Source organism: Solanum lycopersicum, chromosome 12 (assembly GCF_036512215.1).
Source record: "Solanum lycopersicum chromosome 12, SLM_r2.1".
NCBI lineage: Eukaryota > Viridiplantae > Streptophyta > Magnoliopsida > Solanales > Solanaceae > Solanum > Solanum lycopersicum.
This window is the reverse complement of record NC_090811.1, coordinates 41,638,528-41,658,441: the sequence shown is the minus strand read 5'-3', so window position 1 is coordinate 41,658,441 and position 19,914 is coordinate 41,638,528. Positions and strand designations below refer to the sequence as shown.

Here is a 19,914-nt window from a genome sequence, read left to right as displayed (position 1 = left end):
ATTATTATAATATAAATAAAAAAGTATAAATGGTAAATGATCATAAATCGTTCATGCTTTGATGAACCTTCTTCTTGGGCCAGCTTCTGAAAATCTTCATTACTTGTTAAATTCGAATCAACACCAACATAATGTGAAGAATTGTGAGGCAACTCCTTTTCATTCTCCTTTGTCTGACTGCCTTTTCTTTCCAGTTTTTCTCAAAATTGTTGAATGATGAATCATTCAAATCATTAAGGTTTTCTATCTCAATAACAACACGTTCATCATCCACCAACACAACATCTTGAAACATATACTATAACGACAATTAGCGTACGCACCCGCGCGTTAAGTAATTATGTTATACATCATGTGTTCAAATTTTTTAATGTAAATTAGTATATCAATGAGTTATTATTGCATATCTTTGAGATGATTTGCAAAGTAAGTTTTTCTAGTACTTAATATTTTTAATTTATGAAAAAAAAACAAATATGATGCATACTGATAAAAAAATTCTCAAGTTGCAAAGAACATACATCAACTTTAAAATCTACAATTAATATTATAAAAAATATTACATAAAAAAATTTAAGCATGATTGGAATTTAATTAAAAGCATAGCATTTTAAAAAATATAAAATTAAAAATTTTATATAATAAAAATAACAATAAAATATTGGTTGATCATTTTCTTATATTACCTTAGTAATACATCTTCTTTTTACACAAAATTAAAACTAATAAATACCCTCAATCGATGTAGCAATTTAAAGTAAAGTTTGAAATAATGAGGCACTGAACTACTCAAAATCCTCAACTGAACTAACATTATCTCTTTTATTTTTATTTTATATTTTAATTTATTTTTTGTAATTCAATGATTAGTTTTTTTTGTAGTAAGTGATAGTCAAATTATAGTGTTAAAATTTATGTTTAGACTACTAATTATAATTAATTATTAGTAGGACGAGGAAATACTTCAAATTTAAAGTCAAATAGTCTATTGATTTAGTTTCCTATAATTATTCTCTTAATATAATATACGAACATGTTTGCTACAAAGGAGGAGTCAAATAGAGCAAATATTTAGGATCAGTCTGACAGTAATGATTGATTTCTATTAAAATTTTAGTTATATTGTGCATGTTTGACGGTATTTGAATTATTATAAATTGGTTTTAAGTTTTTCTTTTTGAAAAAATTTGAGGGATAATTACTTTATATCGGAACATATAAATTGAAATTTAACTTTATCTAGTATAGAGTTAGTTTATAATTCAAATTTTTAAAAATCAATGGTAACTTCCCATTCAAGTTCAAAATTCAAAATATTAATTATATTCAGTAAATTTCTTCTTTATCGGTAAGTTAATTTTAATAAACTTTATCTTTCAATTTTTTTAAATATATTTTTATATTTAGAGAATAAAATAAAAATATTTGTTGGAAAATTAGTGTATGTAGGAAAAAATAATTTGAAATTTGGATAGAGTTAGTTTTCGATTTAAATTTTAAAAAATCAATGGTAACTTCCCATTAAAACTAAAAAAAAATTTAAAAAAATAATTATGTATAGTAAAATTTATCTTTATTTGTAAACTAATAATAATAAACTTTATCTTTCAAATTTATTTACTATGTATTTATATGTAGAGAGTAAAATAAATATTTTGATGGAAAATTAGTTTATATAGAAAAAGAATAGATTGAAATTTCTAGTGTAGAGTTAGTTTTTGATTCAAATTTTAAAAGATCAATGGTAACTTTTCAGTAAAATTAAAAATTTTAAAAACTAATTGTATTGAGTAAAATTTATCTTTATTTATTCACTAATTTTAAATAGCTTTATCTTTCATTTTAGATATATTTTTATAGTTGCATTATAAACTATAGTAAAAAATAAGTATCAAAATTGGTTGACGTCCAAATTTAATTTTTTATTTTTGTGGTGATGAAACAGGCACTATCACATTTTCTATAATATGATAGATGAAACAGGCACTATCACATTTTCTATAATATGATAACTAGATGTGAAAGGTTAGTTTAAATATTTTATATTAAAAAGGGCATGTTACTCACAAAATAGAGTATGTACATATTAAAAATGTGTATAGCTTAAATTTCATTTGAAGTCAATAAAAAAATTATTAATATTGATTTTTTTATGAAATAAAAGATTGTGAATATTAAATTATAATTAATTATTAATTAATCTAATTATGTATTACTATTTGGATGAATGGCAAATATTTCGACTATTTACCGTTTTCGTTCTCTCATTTAATAATTAATTAGATGAGGCTGCCGTGCAGGGCACGGACCAACATATGAAGTGAATTAGAGTTGATGTTTACAATTTCTCGTTCACATTCTCCATGTGTTATATCATCCATTAATTTTTTATTGATAAATAGTTACCGTGCATAAATAGGATAATGTCATTGGCAGGGCAATTCATACACCACCTTATATAACAATTCCTAAGCGAAAAAGGTTAATCCCATAAAAGATCAATCTATCTTTCAATATACTAAAGTTTTTTTTGTATGACACACGAACGGTAAACTTCGAAATGGGAATGGAAACTTGTCCCAAACATTTCTCAGCAAGATCAGGGCTTCCTCATCATCAGGCAATGTTGTCATCGATTGATCAAAGTAGTTAATCCACATCTTAATCATTCTCTATCGATAGCTCAGGAGAACACTCATCACTTCTCTTCAATGTAGTAATCACGTCTTGTATACCTGAACGGACTCTTTTCTACAGCAGACCATATAACAAATTTATGGAAATTCAATTCCCAAGAGTACAAACTATCGAAGATGCTGCATTGACAAGAGCGTACCTCAATCTTTTTTCCTCATCAACTCATCAAATGCAAGAAAATATTGATCCACTAACAAATCATTATCAAAATGCCACTTTATTCAAAAGATTCACATTAGGTTTATGTCCTAATAACGTGCAAATACGCACAACCAGAACAACTCGTCGGGAAAACATGTTTCAGCCGTACAAATCATTCGGAGCCTAAAGTTACAAATCAATTTAAAGTTTATGGAAACACAAAAACTCTCAAAATAATGAATGTTGTCAAGAAATGGCACCTGACCTTTTATTCCTAGAGCAGCTCAAGACACGAGCTTGTTATTAATACAAATAACCACATGTGTACTATATGAATTGTCTATACGATAATGCAATAATATTCATATCATAATAATATGATCATACCAATAAGTAATTTTATAAGTAAGCTGATAATTAGACAAAAGGTGAAAAATATTTCAACAGAGAATCCAAAGTTATTGGATTCAAATACAGTTGTACGGTGTATAGTATTTTCGAATTCAACTTTCAATAGAATAGTTGTTATTTTGTTACCAACAAAATTTGTATAAAATGAGAACATCATAAAAAATAACTAACGTATCAACGAAAGAAAGAATGAAAGAAAGAAACAGTTAACTTTTCCAAGCATAACACAACAGTCATTAATCATGTAGCAGCTAACGCAATTCTCTGTTGCATCTACTATCACATCATATATGAAAAAAATTATTAACAAATGAAATGTTAAATCCTCCCCTGCAATACAAAATATATAAGAAAGATTCAAAATAGAAAATAAATTCATGACCATATTATTGAGTATTAACATTGCATTGTACAGCTCAACTCACATAGTTAGTTATAAAGTTAGTTAAAAGGGTGTTAGTTATCACATGTTTTCAATGTGTATAGTTAGGTAAGCTCAAAGTGTAATTATCTAGAAGCTTCCATGTAATCTGTATATATATTCTACTAATGCATAAGATGATTAAAGCTTTGCATTCTACAAGTTGTCTTCACTACTCTAATTCTAGTTCTTTACTAGTTGTGATTAAAGTTTCCATTGTTTCAAAGCTTGAACAGCATATGAATTCTTGATATGGTATCAGAGCAATCTCGATCTGAAGTACTCTGTTTGATTGCTATCTGATCTGCAATTGCGTAAAGTGTTTCTTGCAATTTTCTTCTTCTTCTTCTCTGTTTCTGAATTTTGTTTCTGTTCATCCATGGCAGATACTGCAAGTTCTTGTCAATCTGGTGGTTCTACCAGCAACACAATTGATTCCAATCATCCTTTCTATATACATCCATCTAATAACCCTGGAGAAATTCTTGTACCAGTTAAATTTACTGGAGTGGGTTTTTGTTCATGGAGGTGTAGTGTTCTGAGATCACTTTCAGTGAAGAACAAGTTGGGATCCATTAATGGAGATTGCCCACGTTCTCAATCAAATGATTTATCGTACAGACAATGGGAGAGATGTGATAACATTGTTACCTCTTGGATCCTGAATTCACTATCTAAAGAAATTGTTGATAGTGTTGAGTATGTTCAGGATTCTGCAGAATTATGGAAAGAACTGGAGGATCGATATGAGCAAACAAATGGTGCAAAATTATGCCAGATCCAACGAGAAATTAATGACTTGTCACAGGGATCTCTTGATATCACAGGTTATTACACCAAACTAAAGAAGTTATGGGAGGAGATCAGTACTTTGAATGCCAAAGCTCAGTGCACTTGCAGCTGCACTTGTGGAGGAAAGGCACTTACTCACAAAGCAGAACAAGATAGAAGGTTAATCCAATTTCTCATGGGATTGAACGATATGTACACAGTTATTTGTGGAAGCATACTTATGATGAATTCGCTGCCTACCATGGCTCAGGCTTTTTCTCTGTTAGTCCAAGATGAACACCAAAGGGAAATCAAACCTTCTAGCAATTTCAATGTAGAATCTACTGCTTTACATGCTGGAAGCATCAGGCCTTCTTCATCAGCTGGAAATATCAGACCTTCTTCATCAGCTGGAAACATCAGGCCTTCTTCATCCTACAAAACAAACTATGCTCCTAATAACTCACATGGTCATTCTCAGCTTCAATACAAGGACAGATTCTGCACTTACTGCAACAGGACTGGTCATCTTGCTGAGAAGTGTTATCAACTTCATGGATATCCAACTGGTTCAAATCCAAATCAGAGAAACAATTCGATTCCAAGGCCTAATAATTTTCGCAAGGGAAATCAAAGGAACAATAGGGAATCTGGCAATAATGTTGTAGCAAATGCTAATTGCACACCAGACTTTACCTCTGGGAAAAGATTAGATGAAGAAATGTATAAAGTGAGCCTTACCAAAGACCAATATGGTCATGTTCAAGGCATGCTTCAGCAATTCAACAAGGAAAATGGGAATGAAGGATCTAATGCAAATCCAAACCTTGCTAATGGACCAACAACTGATTTTGCAGGTATCATAGTTTGTACTTCTTCTATTGACTTTGGAAAACTGTCATGTAATTGTTTCAAAAACAAATCTGACTCATGGATATTAGACTCAGGAGCCTCAAACCACATGACTTTCAATATATCTCTACTACATGACACCACATTTTTACCATATCCTTTGTTAGTTGCCTTACCTAATGGATACAAAGTTAAGGTAACCCAAGTTGGTAGTGTGATACTAGGACCCATGATCAATTTAGATAAAGTTTTGTATGTGCCATCTTTTAAATATAACTTGATCTCTATTCATACTTTGTCTGCACACTCAAAATACACTGTTAGTTTCACCAAAAATTCTTATTTCATGCAAGCCCCTTCAATGAAAAGGCCTCTGGTGATTGGTAGTGCAGAAGAGGGTCTCCATTTTCTGTGTCCAAGTTGTTTGAAGAACTCTTCCAATGTTTCAAAATGCAATATGATTCCATGTAATTCTTGCAATTACTATAGTAAAAGACAGTCTATTCAGTTTCTAGATAACAAGCAATGTACTCCTATTCTCAATAAGAAAAATTCATGTTTGATATCTGACTCTCATGCATCAAACTCTATCTCCTGTCCAAAATCTTGTGTTTCCAATTCTCAACCATGTGCTAAAAATCATATAGATGTTGTGTGGCATAACAGATTGGGACATGTACCTTTTGTCAAAATGAGAGATATTTCCTCCATCCCTGTCAAATTCTCAGCCAACAGTCTTTTATGTGTTCCATTTGCCCTATGGCAAGACAAGAAAGACTACCTTTTAAACCAAGAACCACCCTAACATCAGACATTTTTGAATTACTTCATGTTGATCTGTGGGGGCCTTACCATACACCAACATATAACCATTTTAAGTATTTCATGACCATTGTAGATGATTTTAGTAGGTCTACTTGGATGCAATTGTTAAGTACTAAGAGCAATGCTTTACAAACTCTCAAAAACTTTATTACTATGATAGAAAACCAATTTGAAACCACTGTCAAGAAAGTCAGAACAGACAATGGTCTGGAATTTATCAATACAGAGGCTACAAATTTTTTCAAAACAAAAGGTATAGTTCACCAGAAAACTTGTCCTTATACACCACAACAAAATGGTGTGGTAGAAAGAAAACACAAACACCTTCTTGAGACTGCTAGAGCATTGTTATTTCAGTCCAAACTACCTGTCAAATATTGGGGAGAATGCATTCTTTGTGTAACTTATATAATAAATAGGCTCCCATCCACTGTGTTGAACCAAAAATGTCCATATGAAATTCTATATTTCAAAAAACTCCTCTATTCACACAAGAAGTTTTGGATGCCTTTGTTACCCTATTGTACCTATACCTCATAGAGCTAAGTTTGAACCAAGAACTACTCCTCATATTTTCATTGGATATCCTCATGAGACAAAAGGATACAAAGTTCTAAATATGTCCACAGGTAAGATACATGTATCCAGAGATGTTGTTTTTCATGAAAATACTTTTCCTTTTAATGATTCCTTTTCAAATACAACTGGTTCACCCTTTTCATTGTTACAATCACCTCATTTCATTGATATTTTGGATGATTTTGATAAGAATGGCAAACAAGACTCTCTAAATAGTTCAAATGGTCCTAATGCTGCTTGTGACTTGTCACCTAACCCCACTGTATCCATACCTTCCCCATCTATATCTCCTGCACCATTAATTGTTAACCAACCTAGGTGATCCACAAGATGTAACAAACCTCCAAAACATATGAATGACTATGTTCACTCTATACCTCTACTTAAACCACCTGTTTCTCAAACCTCAAAAACCACCCTTCTCTTCAGTCTCTTTTCTCTGATCACCACCACCTGGCTCATAGTGCTCTAATTCCTGCTAGTCAAGATATTGTTATAAATGTTTGCATTGACAGGGAACCAACTTCATATGAAGAAGCTGTCATTGATCCTGCATGGCAGGTTGCCATGACACAAGAGTTTGATGCATTGCACATAAATCACACTTGGGATTTAGTTCCACTTCCCCTAAGAAAGAAAGCTATAGGCTGCAGGTGGGTCTACAAGGTAAAACACAAAGCAGATGGTAAAATAGAAAGACTTAAGGCATGACTTGTTGTCAAAGATTATACACAACAAGCAGGCATTGATTATACTGAAACTTTCTCTCCTGTAGTGAAATGACCACAGTGAGGGCCTTATTGATCACAGCATTTAAACAAGGTTAGACTATGTATCAGTTGGATATAAATAATGCCTTCCTTCATGGTGATCTACATGAGGAAGTGTACATGGAAGTACCACCTGGACCTCCAGTCTAGTCCCCTAATTTGGTATGCAAATTGAACAAGTCCCTTTATGGACTCAAGCAGGCCAGTAGGCAGTGGTATGCTAAGCTCACTGAAGCTTTATGTTCTAGGGGATATGCTCACTCTATGTATGATTATTCTTTATTCTACAAGAAGACACTAACTTCAGTAGTTTATGTGGCTGTGTATGTTGATGATATAGTCCTTACAGGAAAAGATGTTGATGAGATAGCAGACCTTAAATTTTTTCTAAACAACAAGTTCAAGATTAAGGATTTGGGATTACTTCACTATTTCTTGGGGATGGAGGTGCTTCACACAGCTTAGGGAATTATTATCTCACAGGAAATTTGTACTTGATTTACTAAAGGAGTATGATTGTTTACATCTGACCTCATTATCTTCCCCTCTTGATCCCAATACAAAGCTAAGAGCTAAGGAAGGTCCAATTCTAAGTGATAGTACTTACTATAGAAAATTAGTTGGAAAACTTAACTTCCTTAAAAAAACAAGGTTTGATATTGCTTTTAGTGTTCAGCACTTAAGCCAGTTCATGCAGGACCCTAGAGAGCCACATTTGCAGGCTGCTTTTCACCTTCTAAGATACTTGAAGTCTGATCCTACATTGCGTTTATTTTTGTCCAAAGATGCATAATTTTCTATGAAGGGCTACTATGATTCAGATTGGTCCTCATGTCGAGATTCCAGAAAATCTGTGAGTGGATTTATTGTTTTGCTTGGTGGCAGTCCAATTAGCTGGAAATCAAAGAAGCAAGAAACCATCTCCCTATCATCAGCAGAAGCTGAATACGAGTCACACAGGAAAGTAGTTGGTGAATTAATTTGGCTAAGTTGATTGCTTACTGAATTAGGTGTTCCTTATCCAAAGCCTATTTTGGTCTTTTGTGACAGCCAGTCTGCCTTACACATAGCCAAGAATCCTGTTTTTCACGAAAGAACAAAACATATTGAGGTAGATTGTCATTTTGTGAGACATGTCCTACAACAAGGACTTATCTCATTGCATCACATTGCTACACAAGACCAGTTGGCTGACATATTGACGAAAGCCTTAACAGGAATCAAGCACTCTTCTATTCTTGACAAGTTGGCAGTGTTGTCTTCACCTACAACTTGAGGGAGGGGGGGGGGTATTGAGTATTAACATTGCATTGTACAGCTCAAGTCACATAGTTAGTTATAAAGTTAGTTAGAGAATTAGTTAGGGAGTTAGTTATCTGTAACGACCTGTTTAGTCGTTTTTAGCAACAAACTTCAATTCTGGAAAAACAGGCTGAGGCGACGGACCAAACGACGATCCGTCATGGGCACGACGGACCGTCGCAGGGTCTCGTTTCAAAACATTTAGAAAATCTGAAATTGGGTACTGAAAATCGACTCTCTGAACTTCGTGACGGAATGGCAGGACGGACCGTCACAGGCGTGACGGACCATCACAGAGACTTCAGTGAAAATCCATTCTCTGAACTTTGCGACGACCTGCAGGACGGACCGTCGCAGGCACGATGGCCCATCACAAGTTGCGCAAATCCCAGGTAGAGTCGGATTTCTGGTGAAGTTTTAAGGGACGTTTTTGGACTATTCTTTCCTTAATTATAGATTTCGTGGGGTTATATTAATAACTAAAATTCTTGAGGGGTTAAAAGAGGTAACCCTAAGTTAATTAGTGGGGTATTATTGCCATCTTTTATTCTTAATTATATACTAATTAGGGTAAAAGAAAGAGGGTTTGAATAAAGAAAATAGAAAGAACAAGAGAGAGAGAGAGAATCGAACGAGAAGGGAGAAACAAAGATTTGGGAAAATTCTTGCTTGATTCAACTCTTCGGTGGAGGTAGGTTATGGTTTTCATGCTATTCGTAGTAAACTCTTAATAGCGAATGATATGTGTTAGTAGTATTGTAAACCTTCTATATGCTTAATTGTATGCTTGCATGAATGATGTGATTATGTAATTGTGAATAAATAAGCATGATGAAGCTATTGAATCCCAAATCTTGAAAAGAAACCCTAATCTACTTTGTTAATAATGATGCCTTGGTATAAAAGAAGGCTTGATGAACGAAAGCGGTGAGATTAGGAGATCGGGTGCCACGTTCCGGTACCAGGATAGAATATGGATCGGGTGTCACGTTCCGACACCAGGATAGAATATGGATCGGGTGTCACGTTCCGACACCAGGATAGAATATGGATCGGGTGCCACGTTCCGGTACCAGGATAGAATATGGATCGGGTGTCACGTTCCGACACCAGGATAGAATATGGATCGCGTGCCACGTTCCAGTACCAGGATAGTATATGAGGATCGGAGTGTCACGTTCCGACACCAGGATAGTATATTGAGGAGCGGAGTGTCACGTACCGACACGAGGGGAATAAAGATAATGAATCTTGAAACTTGTTAATATATCCAATCTAATGAACTAAATTCCCAAATGAGTATGATGAGGAGGTGTGAGTCCTCATTGATGTGCTTGGTGTTGTAACCAAGGGTTATGGTAACTGTAAATGCTGCATGCTAAGGATATTAGTTGATTTTATGATATTGCTTAATACATACTGTTTTCTATTTTGAGTTGGCCGATGATATCTACTCAGTACCCGTGTTTTGTACTGACCCCTACTTTTATTGTTTCTTCTTGTTTATTTGTGGAGTGCAGCAAACGTGCCGTCATCTTCGACTCAACAGTAACTCAAGCCAGTCTTACTACATCAGAAATTCAGGGTGAGCTAATGCTTCTAGCTTGGACTGGATCTTCTTCTTCGAGTCTCGATGTCTTGAACTTCCGGCATGGACTAGCTTCTTATTATTTTTAGCTTCTTAGAATACTCTTAGTTTAATAATTTGATTATAGATGTTCTTGTGATGATGACTTCCAGATTTTGGGAACAATAATAGTTATTGATTTTATTAATGAGTTTAAGTCTTCCGCATTAATTTATGTTGATATTACCTTGAAATGTTAAAGTTTAGATTGGTTTGTTCGCTCACATAGGAGGGTAAGTGTGGGTGCCAGTCGCGGCCCGGAGTTGGGTCGTGACATTATCACATGTTTTCAATGTGTATAGTTAGTTAAGCTCAAAGTGTAATCATCTAGAAGCTTACATGTAATCTGTATATATATTCTACTAATGCATAAGATGGTTCAAGCTTTGCATTCTACAAGTTGTCTTCACTACTGTAATTCTAGTTCTTTACTAGTTGTGATTAAAGTTTCCATTGTTTCAAAGCTTGAACAACATATGAATTCTTGATACATATAATACTAAGTGTTAAAACAATTGCTTAACAATTGTAACGAAGACGCCCGAGTTTTGATTGAAGGACAAATGATAATTTATACAGAGGATAGTCTCTGTAAGAAGAACCAAAATGCACCAAAAGAAACCCTTCGTTTGTTTCAATATCAAAGTCTACCATAAGTGCTTTAAACTCTAACAGGAAGTATGTGTTAAAGGCCAGTGTTCAATATAGACAATAGGGGTTGCTGGATCACGTGCATCAGCGGCGTTTGAGGTTGAATTTTATAAACGATCATTTCAATAATATCTAGACTATTTTTGTTAAGCTAACGGTGAAACATCATTTTAACGATAATTAACCAATTGTTACATATTTTCAAATATGTTTAAGGAATCAAAACAGAATCATTTGAGGGACTTTCACAATTTCTTTGAGGCTATTCAGAAGGACTCTCTTTAGGGACTCTTTATGTACAAACAATCAGCAAAGACCTTGAGGTAATTATAAAGAATTTATAATCAATTATAAGTCAAGAACACATTATAGCCTAGGATCTGTCAATCTACAAAAATTTAGTTCAACAAACTTGAGGCTTCTTGAACAATAGAAACAAAAGAAAAGGGTAAATATAAGGAATTCCATTAATAATTAACCATTTTGATACCTTGAAACAACTCGATGAATTTAGTAGATCGTTTTGAAAAGGCTCCATATCGTACAAACTAATAACAACTTTTTTGACGTATCATTATTGAAGTTTAAAACTGCATCAAAGGAATTTGGATCATGGTTGAGCTAATAGGAAAAACGTTGGAAGGAACAATGTCGTATGTTGTACCATTGGTTACTAAACAGGTGGTAGGGATTTCATAACAATTCCAAAGATTAGTTGTACCTTGTGAATAATAGCATGGGTCATGGGAACACAAAGTGAACAAGATTGAAATAGCGAGAATATATGAGCAGTGATCGGAGAGTTTTAGAAAAGAAAAAAATCAGGTTGTTGTTGGACAATAATTTAACTTTCAAAATTCTAACTTCATTGATCCATTTTTCTTCAGCGCATAAGGAAATCAAGAAGAAAACATATTATATGAAAAATTAAGAAATGAATCTAAATTTGTTTCAACTTCACATTTTATTTATAGGTTTGTTTAAAAAATTGTTGTAGTGTTCACTATATTTTTCCTTCCCTTTATGTAAACTTCTAAAGTGTGTGGGCATAATTTTTGAATTTTGAACTTGAGAGTTCTTCAACTGATTGCTAGTCGTAAACTTGTTGATACAACAATATCATGAATGATTTTCTAACTGCAAAGACGACTCCCTCCCTTAACTATTCTTCCCAAGCATTTTCAACTGTTCCTAAAAGTTTATGAGAATATCATATATTTCTCACTGCACAAATGGCCTATAATTATTATTTTTGGATTTTTAATGGTCTGTAAATGTCATGCTGACACTAATGACCTTGGTTTTGTGATTTCTGGTAGGCCTTTATCATAATTTTGGCCATAATTTCGATTTTCCACAAATTTGGACAATACCAAAATTAAATCTTCGTCAATCCATATATGTAAATTTAAAATCAAAATTTTATAAATTTATTTAGACAAATTTATATATCGTATGGAAAAGTTGAAGATCAAAACCAAATCGTCACACTACATACGAAAATTGATATTTTATGAATCAAATCTAAAAATATTAAATAGGAAAACAGAGAAATAACAAAAAAGTACCTTTAAATTGCAGTAATCCTCGAAAAAGATTGAAGTGTCAAAACACCTCTGATTTTGTCTTTGACTTGTTCATTGCCATGAATGCTCCTTAAACTATTAAGAGCTGGAAAAATTTATTTGAGACAAAAAGTCGGTGGCTCTTGGATTTTTCGCCAGGTAAATTTGAGAAGCTGGTGGCTCTTGAAATTTAAGTCACGTAGAATTCATACCTCACTTTATAGGTGTAATGATAAAATTATCCTCAATTTTAATTTTATTGACATGTAGCAAATACGTTGATACCACCAATTTAGACTCACACTTCTAATATAAGAGATTGGATTTTTAATGATTTTGTAAATGTCATGCTGACACTAACGACCTTGGTTTTGCAATTTTTGGTAGGCCTTTATCATAATTTAGGCAATGATTTCGATTTTCCACAAATTTGGACAACACAAAAATCAAACTTCGTCAATTCATATAATTAAATCTAAAATCAAAATTTTATAAATGTATTTAGCCAAATTTATATATCGAAGGAAAAAAATTGAAGATCAAAACAAAATCGTCAAACTACATATGAAAATTGATACATTATGAATCAAATCTAAAAATATTAAAGAGGAAAACAGAGAAATAACAAAAAAAGTACCTTTAAATTGCAGAAATACTCGAAGAAGATTGAAGTGCCAAAACACCTCTAATTTTGTCTTCGAATTTTTCCTTACCATGACTGCTCCTTAAACTATTAAGAGCTGGAAAAACTTACTTGAGAGAAGAGTCGATGGTTCTTGGATATTTTGCCAGGTAGATTTGAGAAGACGGTGACTTTTGAAGTTTAAGCCACGTAGAGCTCATACCTCACTTTATAGGTGCAATGACAAAATTATCTTCAACTTTAATTTTATTAACATGTAGCAAAGATGTTGATACCACCAGTTTAGGCTTACACTTCTAATATAAGAGAAAAAAGAAATAATTAATTGTTGTAAATCCATTGTATATGTGGATGATCCATTAGAGTTATCCAACAATTAATTGGATTCATATATTAGTGTTTCCAATGTGATAAGATATCAAGGTGATATGAACCTTGATGATAACTATGTAAAATTTCAAGGTGACCTTTGACTATGATATCTCAACACTATAAATAGAGATATCATTCACCATTGTATGATATACTTGAATAGGAAAATTATCTCCTCTATCTTATACTTCTTGTCTTTTTCATCTTATATTCTGAGCTTTCTTTACAATATGTTATCAGCACGAAACTGCTACTTACAAAGGTACTATATAAATATTTTTATTTAATTCACATATCCTCTCATAATTTTCATTATGTCGAATTTATCAAAACTTGAGTTTGTGGCATTAGATATTTCTGGAAAGAATTATCTTTCATGGGTACTCGAAGCTGAGATTCACTTGGCTGCTAAATGTCTTGATTCCACTATTACTCAGGGAAATGAAGCATCGAGTCAAGATAAGGCGAAGGCTATGATTTTCCTTCGTGATCATCTTGATGAGGGCCTAAAGATTGAATATCTGACGGTGAAAGATCCACTTGAATTGTGGACTGATTTAAAGGGGAGATATCACCACCTAAAGGCAACAGTGTTGCCAAGAGCTCGTTATGAGTGGATGCATTTGCGGTTTCAAGATTTTAAGACCGTAATTGAATACAACTCTATTGTATTCAAGATAACCTCCCAGTTGAAATTATGTAGGGAGACTATAAAAGATGAGGATATGTTGGAAAAAACACTTACTACTTTTCATGCCTCGAATGTGATATTGCAGCAGCAATATCGTGAAACGTTTTTTCAGAAATATTCTAAACTAATCTCATGTCTTTTGGTGGCTGAGCAACATAATGCTCTTTTAATGAAAAATCATGAAGCTCGTCCCACTGGAGCTGCTCCATTACCGGAGGGAAATGTGGTGGAAGCACGTGATCAATCTGAAGTAAAAAGAGATGATCATCGGGGATATAATAATGCACGGGGACGTGACAAAGATAAAAGACGATACACTAATCGTCGTCAAGGTGGTGGTCATAATAAAAAGGAGAACAACATGAGTTCTCAAAATAACCCCTCAAAAAGTAATTGTTGTCGTTGTGGCATGAAAGGTCGTTGGAAGAATGAATGTCGCACACATGAACATTTTGTAAGGCTCTATCAAAATTCCTTTAAAAAGAAAGGAAATAAAAGTGGCGCTTCCTCTTCCAATGCTCGAGCTGAGTCACATATGACTCTTAAAGATGGTGATAAGCCGGGAACATCTCAGAAATATATAAAGATGTTGAAGCAAATTTGGCTTTAAAGGATGATGTTTTTGATGGTCTTGGTGACATTACTCATATGGAAGTTGATGACTTCTTTGGAGATCAAAACTAATGTTTGATCTTTTAGCTGGGGAATGAAATTTGTTAATATTTTACTTATGTATTTTTAATTATTATGTTATTCATGTTGAAGTATTTAAATTTCGGTTGTTAATTTTGTTTCTTCCTTCTTTTGATGTATTTTATTTTAATGAAAATTAATAGAAATCCCCAGTTGTCAGTTGGATTCAAGATGAGTAATGGAGATGTATGCCTTCTTGATAGTGCTACAACGCATACAATATTAAAAGAAAAGAAATACTTTTCTAATTTGGTTATGAAAATGGCATATGTCAACATAATATCATATAGTACAAAATTAATTGACGGCTCTGGAAGAGCGACCTTATTACTACTTGAAGGGACAATATTAAGCATTGATAATGCATTATATTGTAGTAAGTCTCAAAGAAACTTATTAAGTTTCAAAGTTATTCGCCAAAATGACTATCATATTGAGACCGCTAATGATGGAAAGGTTGAATACCTTTACATTACTACAATTAATGTAGAGAAGAAAATTGTGCATGAAAAATTATCTGCATTTTCTTCTGGGTTGTACTATACAAGTATAAGTACAGTTGAATCACATGCTGTAGTAAACAAAAGGTTTACTAATTTTAATGATTTTATCATTTGGCATGACCGGTTGGGCCATCCCGTATTTAATATGATGCATAAAATCATTGAGAATTCACATGGGCACACTTTAAAGAGCCCAAATATCCTTCAATCAAAGGAATTCTCTTGTGCTGCTTGTTCTCAAGGAAAGTTGATCATTAAACCATCAATAATTAAGGTTGGAATTGAATTCCCTGCGTTTCTGGAACGTATACAGGGTGATATATGTGGACCAATTCAACCTGCATGTAGACCCTTTAAATATTATATGGTCTTGATAGATGCTTCTACAAGATGGTCACATGTGTTTTTATTATCAACTCGCAACATGGCTTTTGCGAGATTAGTGGCTCAAATAATAAGATTGAAAGCACAATTTCAAGACTAAACAATAAAGACAATCCGTCTAGATAATACTAGTGAGTTTACATCTCAAGCATTGAATGATTATTGTATGTCTACTGGTATAACAGTTGAACATCCAGTTGCTCATGTTCACACTCAAAACGGTCTAGTAGAATTATTGATTAAACGTCTGCAATTGATAGCTAGACCATTACTAATGAGAACAAAGTTATCTCTGCCTATGTGGGGGCATGCTATTTTGCATGCAGCAGCACTTGTGCGCATAAGGCCGATCAATTATCATGAATTTTCCTCATTACAATTGACTTTTGGTCAAGAACCAAACATTTCCCATCTTAGAGTTTTTGGATGTGCGGTGTATGTCCCAATTTCTCCACCACAACGCACAAAGATGGGACCCCAAAGAAGGTTGGGGATATATGTTGGGTATGAATCTCCTTCAATCATAAAATATTTGGAGCCTATGACTGGAGATTTATTTAAGGAATAATTTGTTGATTGTCATTTTGATGAATCAGTATACCCAACATTAGGGGGAGAACACAAGTCATTTGGAAAAGAGATAGATTGGAATTCACCATCTCTATCTCATCTGGATCCTCGAACAAACCAATGTGAGCAAGAAGTTCAAAGAATAATTTATTTGCAGAACATTGCAAATCAGCTACCAGATGCATTTACTAATCTTCCAAGGATTACTAAATCACATATTCTAGCTGTTAATTCTTCAGTTCGAGTTAATATCCCGACGCGACAAATTGTTAAGGCAAATGAGTCTAGACCATATTTGAAGCATGGTAGACCAATTGGTTCCAAGGATAAAAATCCTCGAAAGAGAAAAGGAATAAATGATCAAGATGATCATGGGTTGAAAGAAATTTCTCAAGATGAGACCCAAGTCATAACACATGATGAGGAGGTTTGAACTTCTGAAAATAATGAAATTTCAATGAATTATGTCTCGACGAGAAAGTTGTGGAACCGAAATAATGTTGTGATTGACAACATATTTGCCTATAATGTTGCTATTGAAATAATGCAACAAGATGAAGATTTTTAGCCAAAATCTGTTCACGAATGTAGACAGAGAAATGATTGGCAAAAATGGAAGGATGCAATTCAAGCTGAATTGGCTTCACTAGAAAAACGTGAAGTTTTTGGACCGATAATCCGAACACCTGAAGGTATCAAGCCAGTGGGGTACAAATGGGTTTTTTGTACGAAAAAAAATGAGAAAGGTGAAGTCATGAGATATAACGCCCGACTCGTTGCTCAAGGTTTTTCTCAAAGACCTGACATTGATTATATGGAAACGTATTCTCCATTGGTAGATGCAATTACCTTCAGATATCTCATAAATATGGAAGTTCATGAAAAACTTGAAATGCGTCTAATGGACGTTGTCACAACCTATCTATATGGCTCATTGGACCACAACATTTTCATGAAAATTCCTGAAGCATTCAAAGTGCCTGAAGCATACAAAGATTCAAGAGAAAATTGTTCAATAAAACTTCAGAAATCTCTGTATGGATTGAAACAATCAGGAATGATGTGGTACAATCGTCTGAGTGAATATTTATTAAAGAAAGGGTACAAAAATGACCCAATTTTTCCCTGCATTTTCATTAAAAGGTCGGAATCTGAATTTGTAATAATAGCTGTGTATGTTGATGATTTGAACATCATTGACACTCATAAAGAGATTTTAGAAGCTGTTGAGTGTCTGAAAAAAGAATTTAAAATGAAAGATATCGGCAAGACAAAATTTTGTCTTGGCCTACAGATTGAGAATTTGTCAAATGGAATACTTGTTCATCAATCAACGTACACAGAAAAGATACTAAAGCTTTTTTACATGGATAAATCACATCCATTGAGTACTCCAATGGTGGTAAGATCGCTTGACATCAATACAGATCCATTTCGACCTCAAGAGAATGATGAAGAGCTTCTTGGTGATGAAACTCCTTATGTTAGTGCGATCGGGGCACTAATGTACCTTGCTAACAATACTCGACAAGATATCTATTTTGCAGTAAGTCTACAGGCAAGATTCAGTTCCTCCCTAACAAAAAGACATTGGAATGGTGTAAACACATACTTCGATATCTTCGAGGGACCATGGACATGGGTTTATTATATTCCAATGAATCCAAATCAGAACTGATTGGTTACGCAGATGCAGGGTATTTATAAGATCCGCATAAAGCTCGATCACAAACAGACTATTCATTTACATGTGGAGACACGGCAATATCTTGGCGATCAATGAAGCAAACGTTGGTAGCCACTTCTTCAAATCATGCAGAAATAATAACCATCCATGAAGCAAGTCGAGAGTGCGTCTGGTTGAGATCAATGACCCATCATATTCAGGAAATGTGTGGTTTTCTTTGAAAAAGAATATACCAACCACAATGTACGAAGATAATGATGCATGTATAGCTCAATTGAAAGGAGGATACATCAAAGGAGACCGGACAAAGCATATCTCACCAAAGTTCTTTTTCACGCATGATGTTCAACAAAATGGTGAGATAGAAGTTCAACAAATTCGTTCAAGTGATAATCTTGCTGATTTATTCACTAAGGCATTGCCAACATCAACGTTTGAGAAGTTGAGATACAAGATTGGAATGCGCCGTCTCCGAGATATCAAGTAAAGTTTTCATCATGGGGAGCGAAATACGCGTTGTACTCTTTTCCTTAACTATGGTTTTGTCCCAAGTTGGGTTTTCCTGGTAAGGTTTTTAACGAGACAACATTCAAAGCGTATTATGAGATGTGTGTACTCTTTTTCCTTCACTAGGCTTTTTCCCACTGGGTTTTTCCTAGTAAGGTTTTAACGAGGCACATAATCTATGGATATCTAAGGGGGAGTGTTGTAAATCCATTGTATATGTGGATGATCCGTTAGAGTTATCCAACAATAATTGGATTCATGTATTAGTGTTTCCAATGTAATAAGATATCAAGGTGATATGAACCTTGATGATAACTATGTAAAATTTCAAGGTGACCTTTGACTATGATATCTCAACACTATAAATAGAGATATCATTCACCATTGTATGATATACTTGACTAAGAAAATTATCTCCTCTATCTTATACTTCTTGTCTTTTTCATCTTATATTCTGAGCTTTCTTTACAACATTAATAATATGATGCGTTTCCATTTTACTCTTTAATATAAAAAACCAAAAGTATGCTTATTACAACTAATTATGATTTTAAAACTAAAAACTTTTACGCATTATTAATGAAAATGAATCAATTTTTTAATTACAATGAGAAACAAAGAAAATGAGTACATACATACATTTACAAAATTTGACTATATCAATAAAATATTAGAAAGATGACAGAAAATAAGTACATTGACATGTAGAAGTATAGTCAAGTGTATAACTTTCATCTCAACTTCGTCAAAACTATATAAAATTTGGCTTCTCCAACCTCAAATTTTCTTCCTCAATAATTGTCTTCATTATTGTATTTTGAATGTGATTGATATTTCTTTATTCTAAGAAGTCGAACTATATGTTATTAGGTTTTGTTGCAACTCATCAATTATAAACAATATTAAAACAACACATAAATTAAAATCAAACTCTCAAAATTTAAACAAAGTCTAATTCAAGTTATGAAATATGAATCAGTTTGTTATTCTTTCTTATTTATGAACTTGTTAGCTGCATTTCTTTTCTCTCCTATATCTTGTTATCTTCTTTTCTTTCCTTCTTTATTTAATTTTTTTATTTATTTGTTAAATTGAAAAGAATATTTTTTTAACAAATGTTAGTAAGAATTTCTATAAATAAATAAAATGCATGACGATGTAGATTAACTTTCAATTTATAATTAAAATTTTCATTTCATATTAAAAGTCAAATGAATAAAATTAGAATGAAGAAAATAAGTTCAAGTTCGGA

The 19,914-nt window shown here is 33.2% G+C and overlaps 1 protein-coding gene across 1 annotated transcript; it reads left to right on the top strand.

The window, feature by feature from the left end:
* The first annotated feature begins 13,941 nt into the window (after positions 1–13,941).
* On the top strand, positions 13,942–14,928 carry LOC101248177 (uncharacterized). Its single transcript, XM_004252371.1, has one exon. It carries the CDS (start codon positions 13,942–13,944, stop codon positions 14,926–14,928), a length of 987 nt encoding a protein of 328 aa, XP_004252419.1.
* The last annotated feature ends 4,986 nt before the right edge of the window (positions 14,929–19,914 follow it).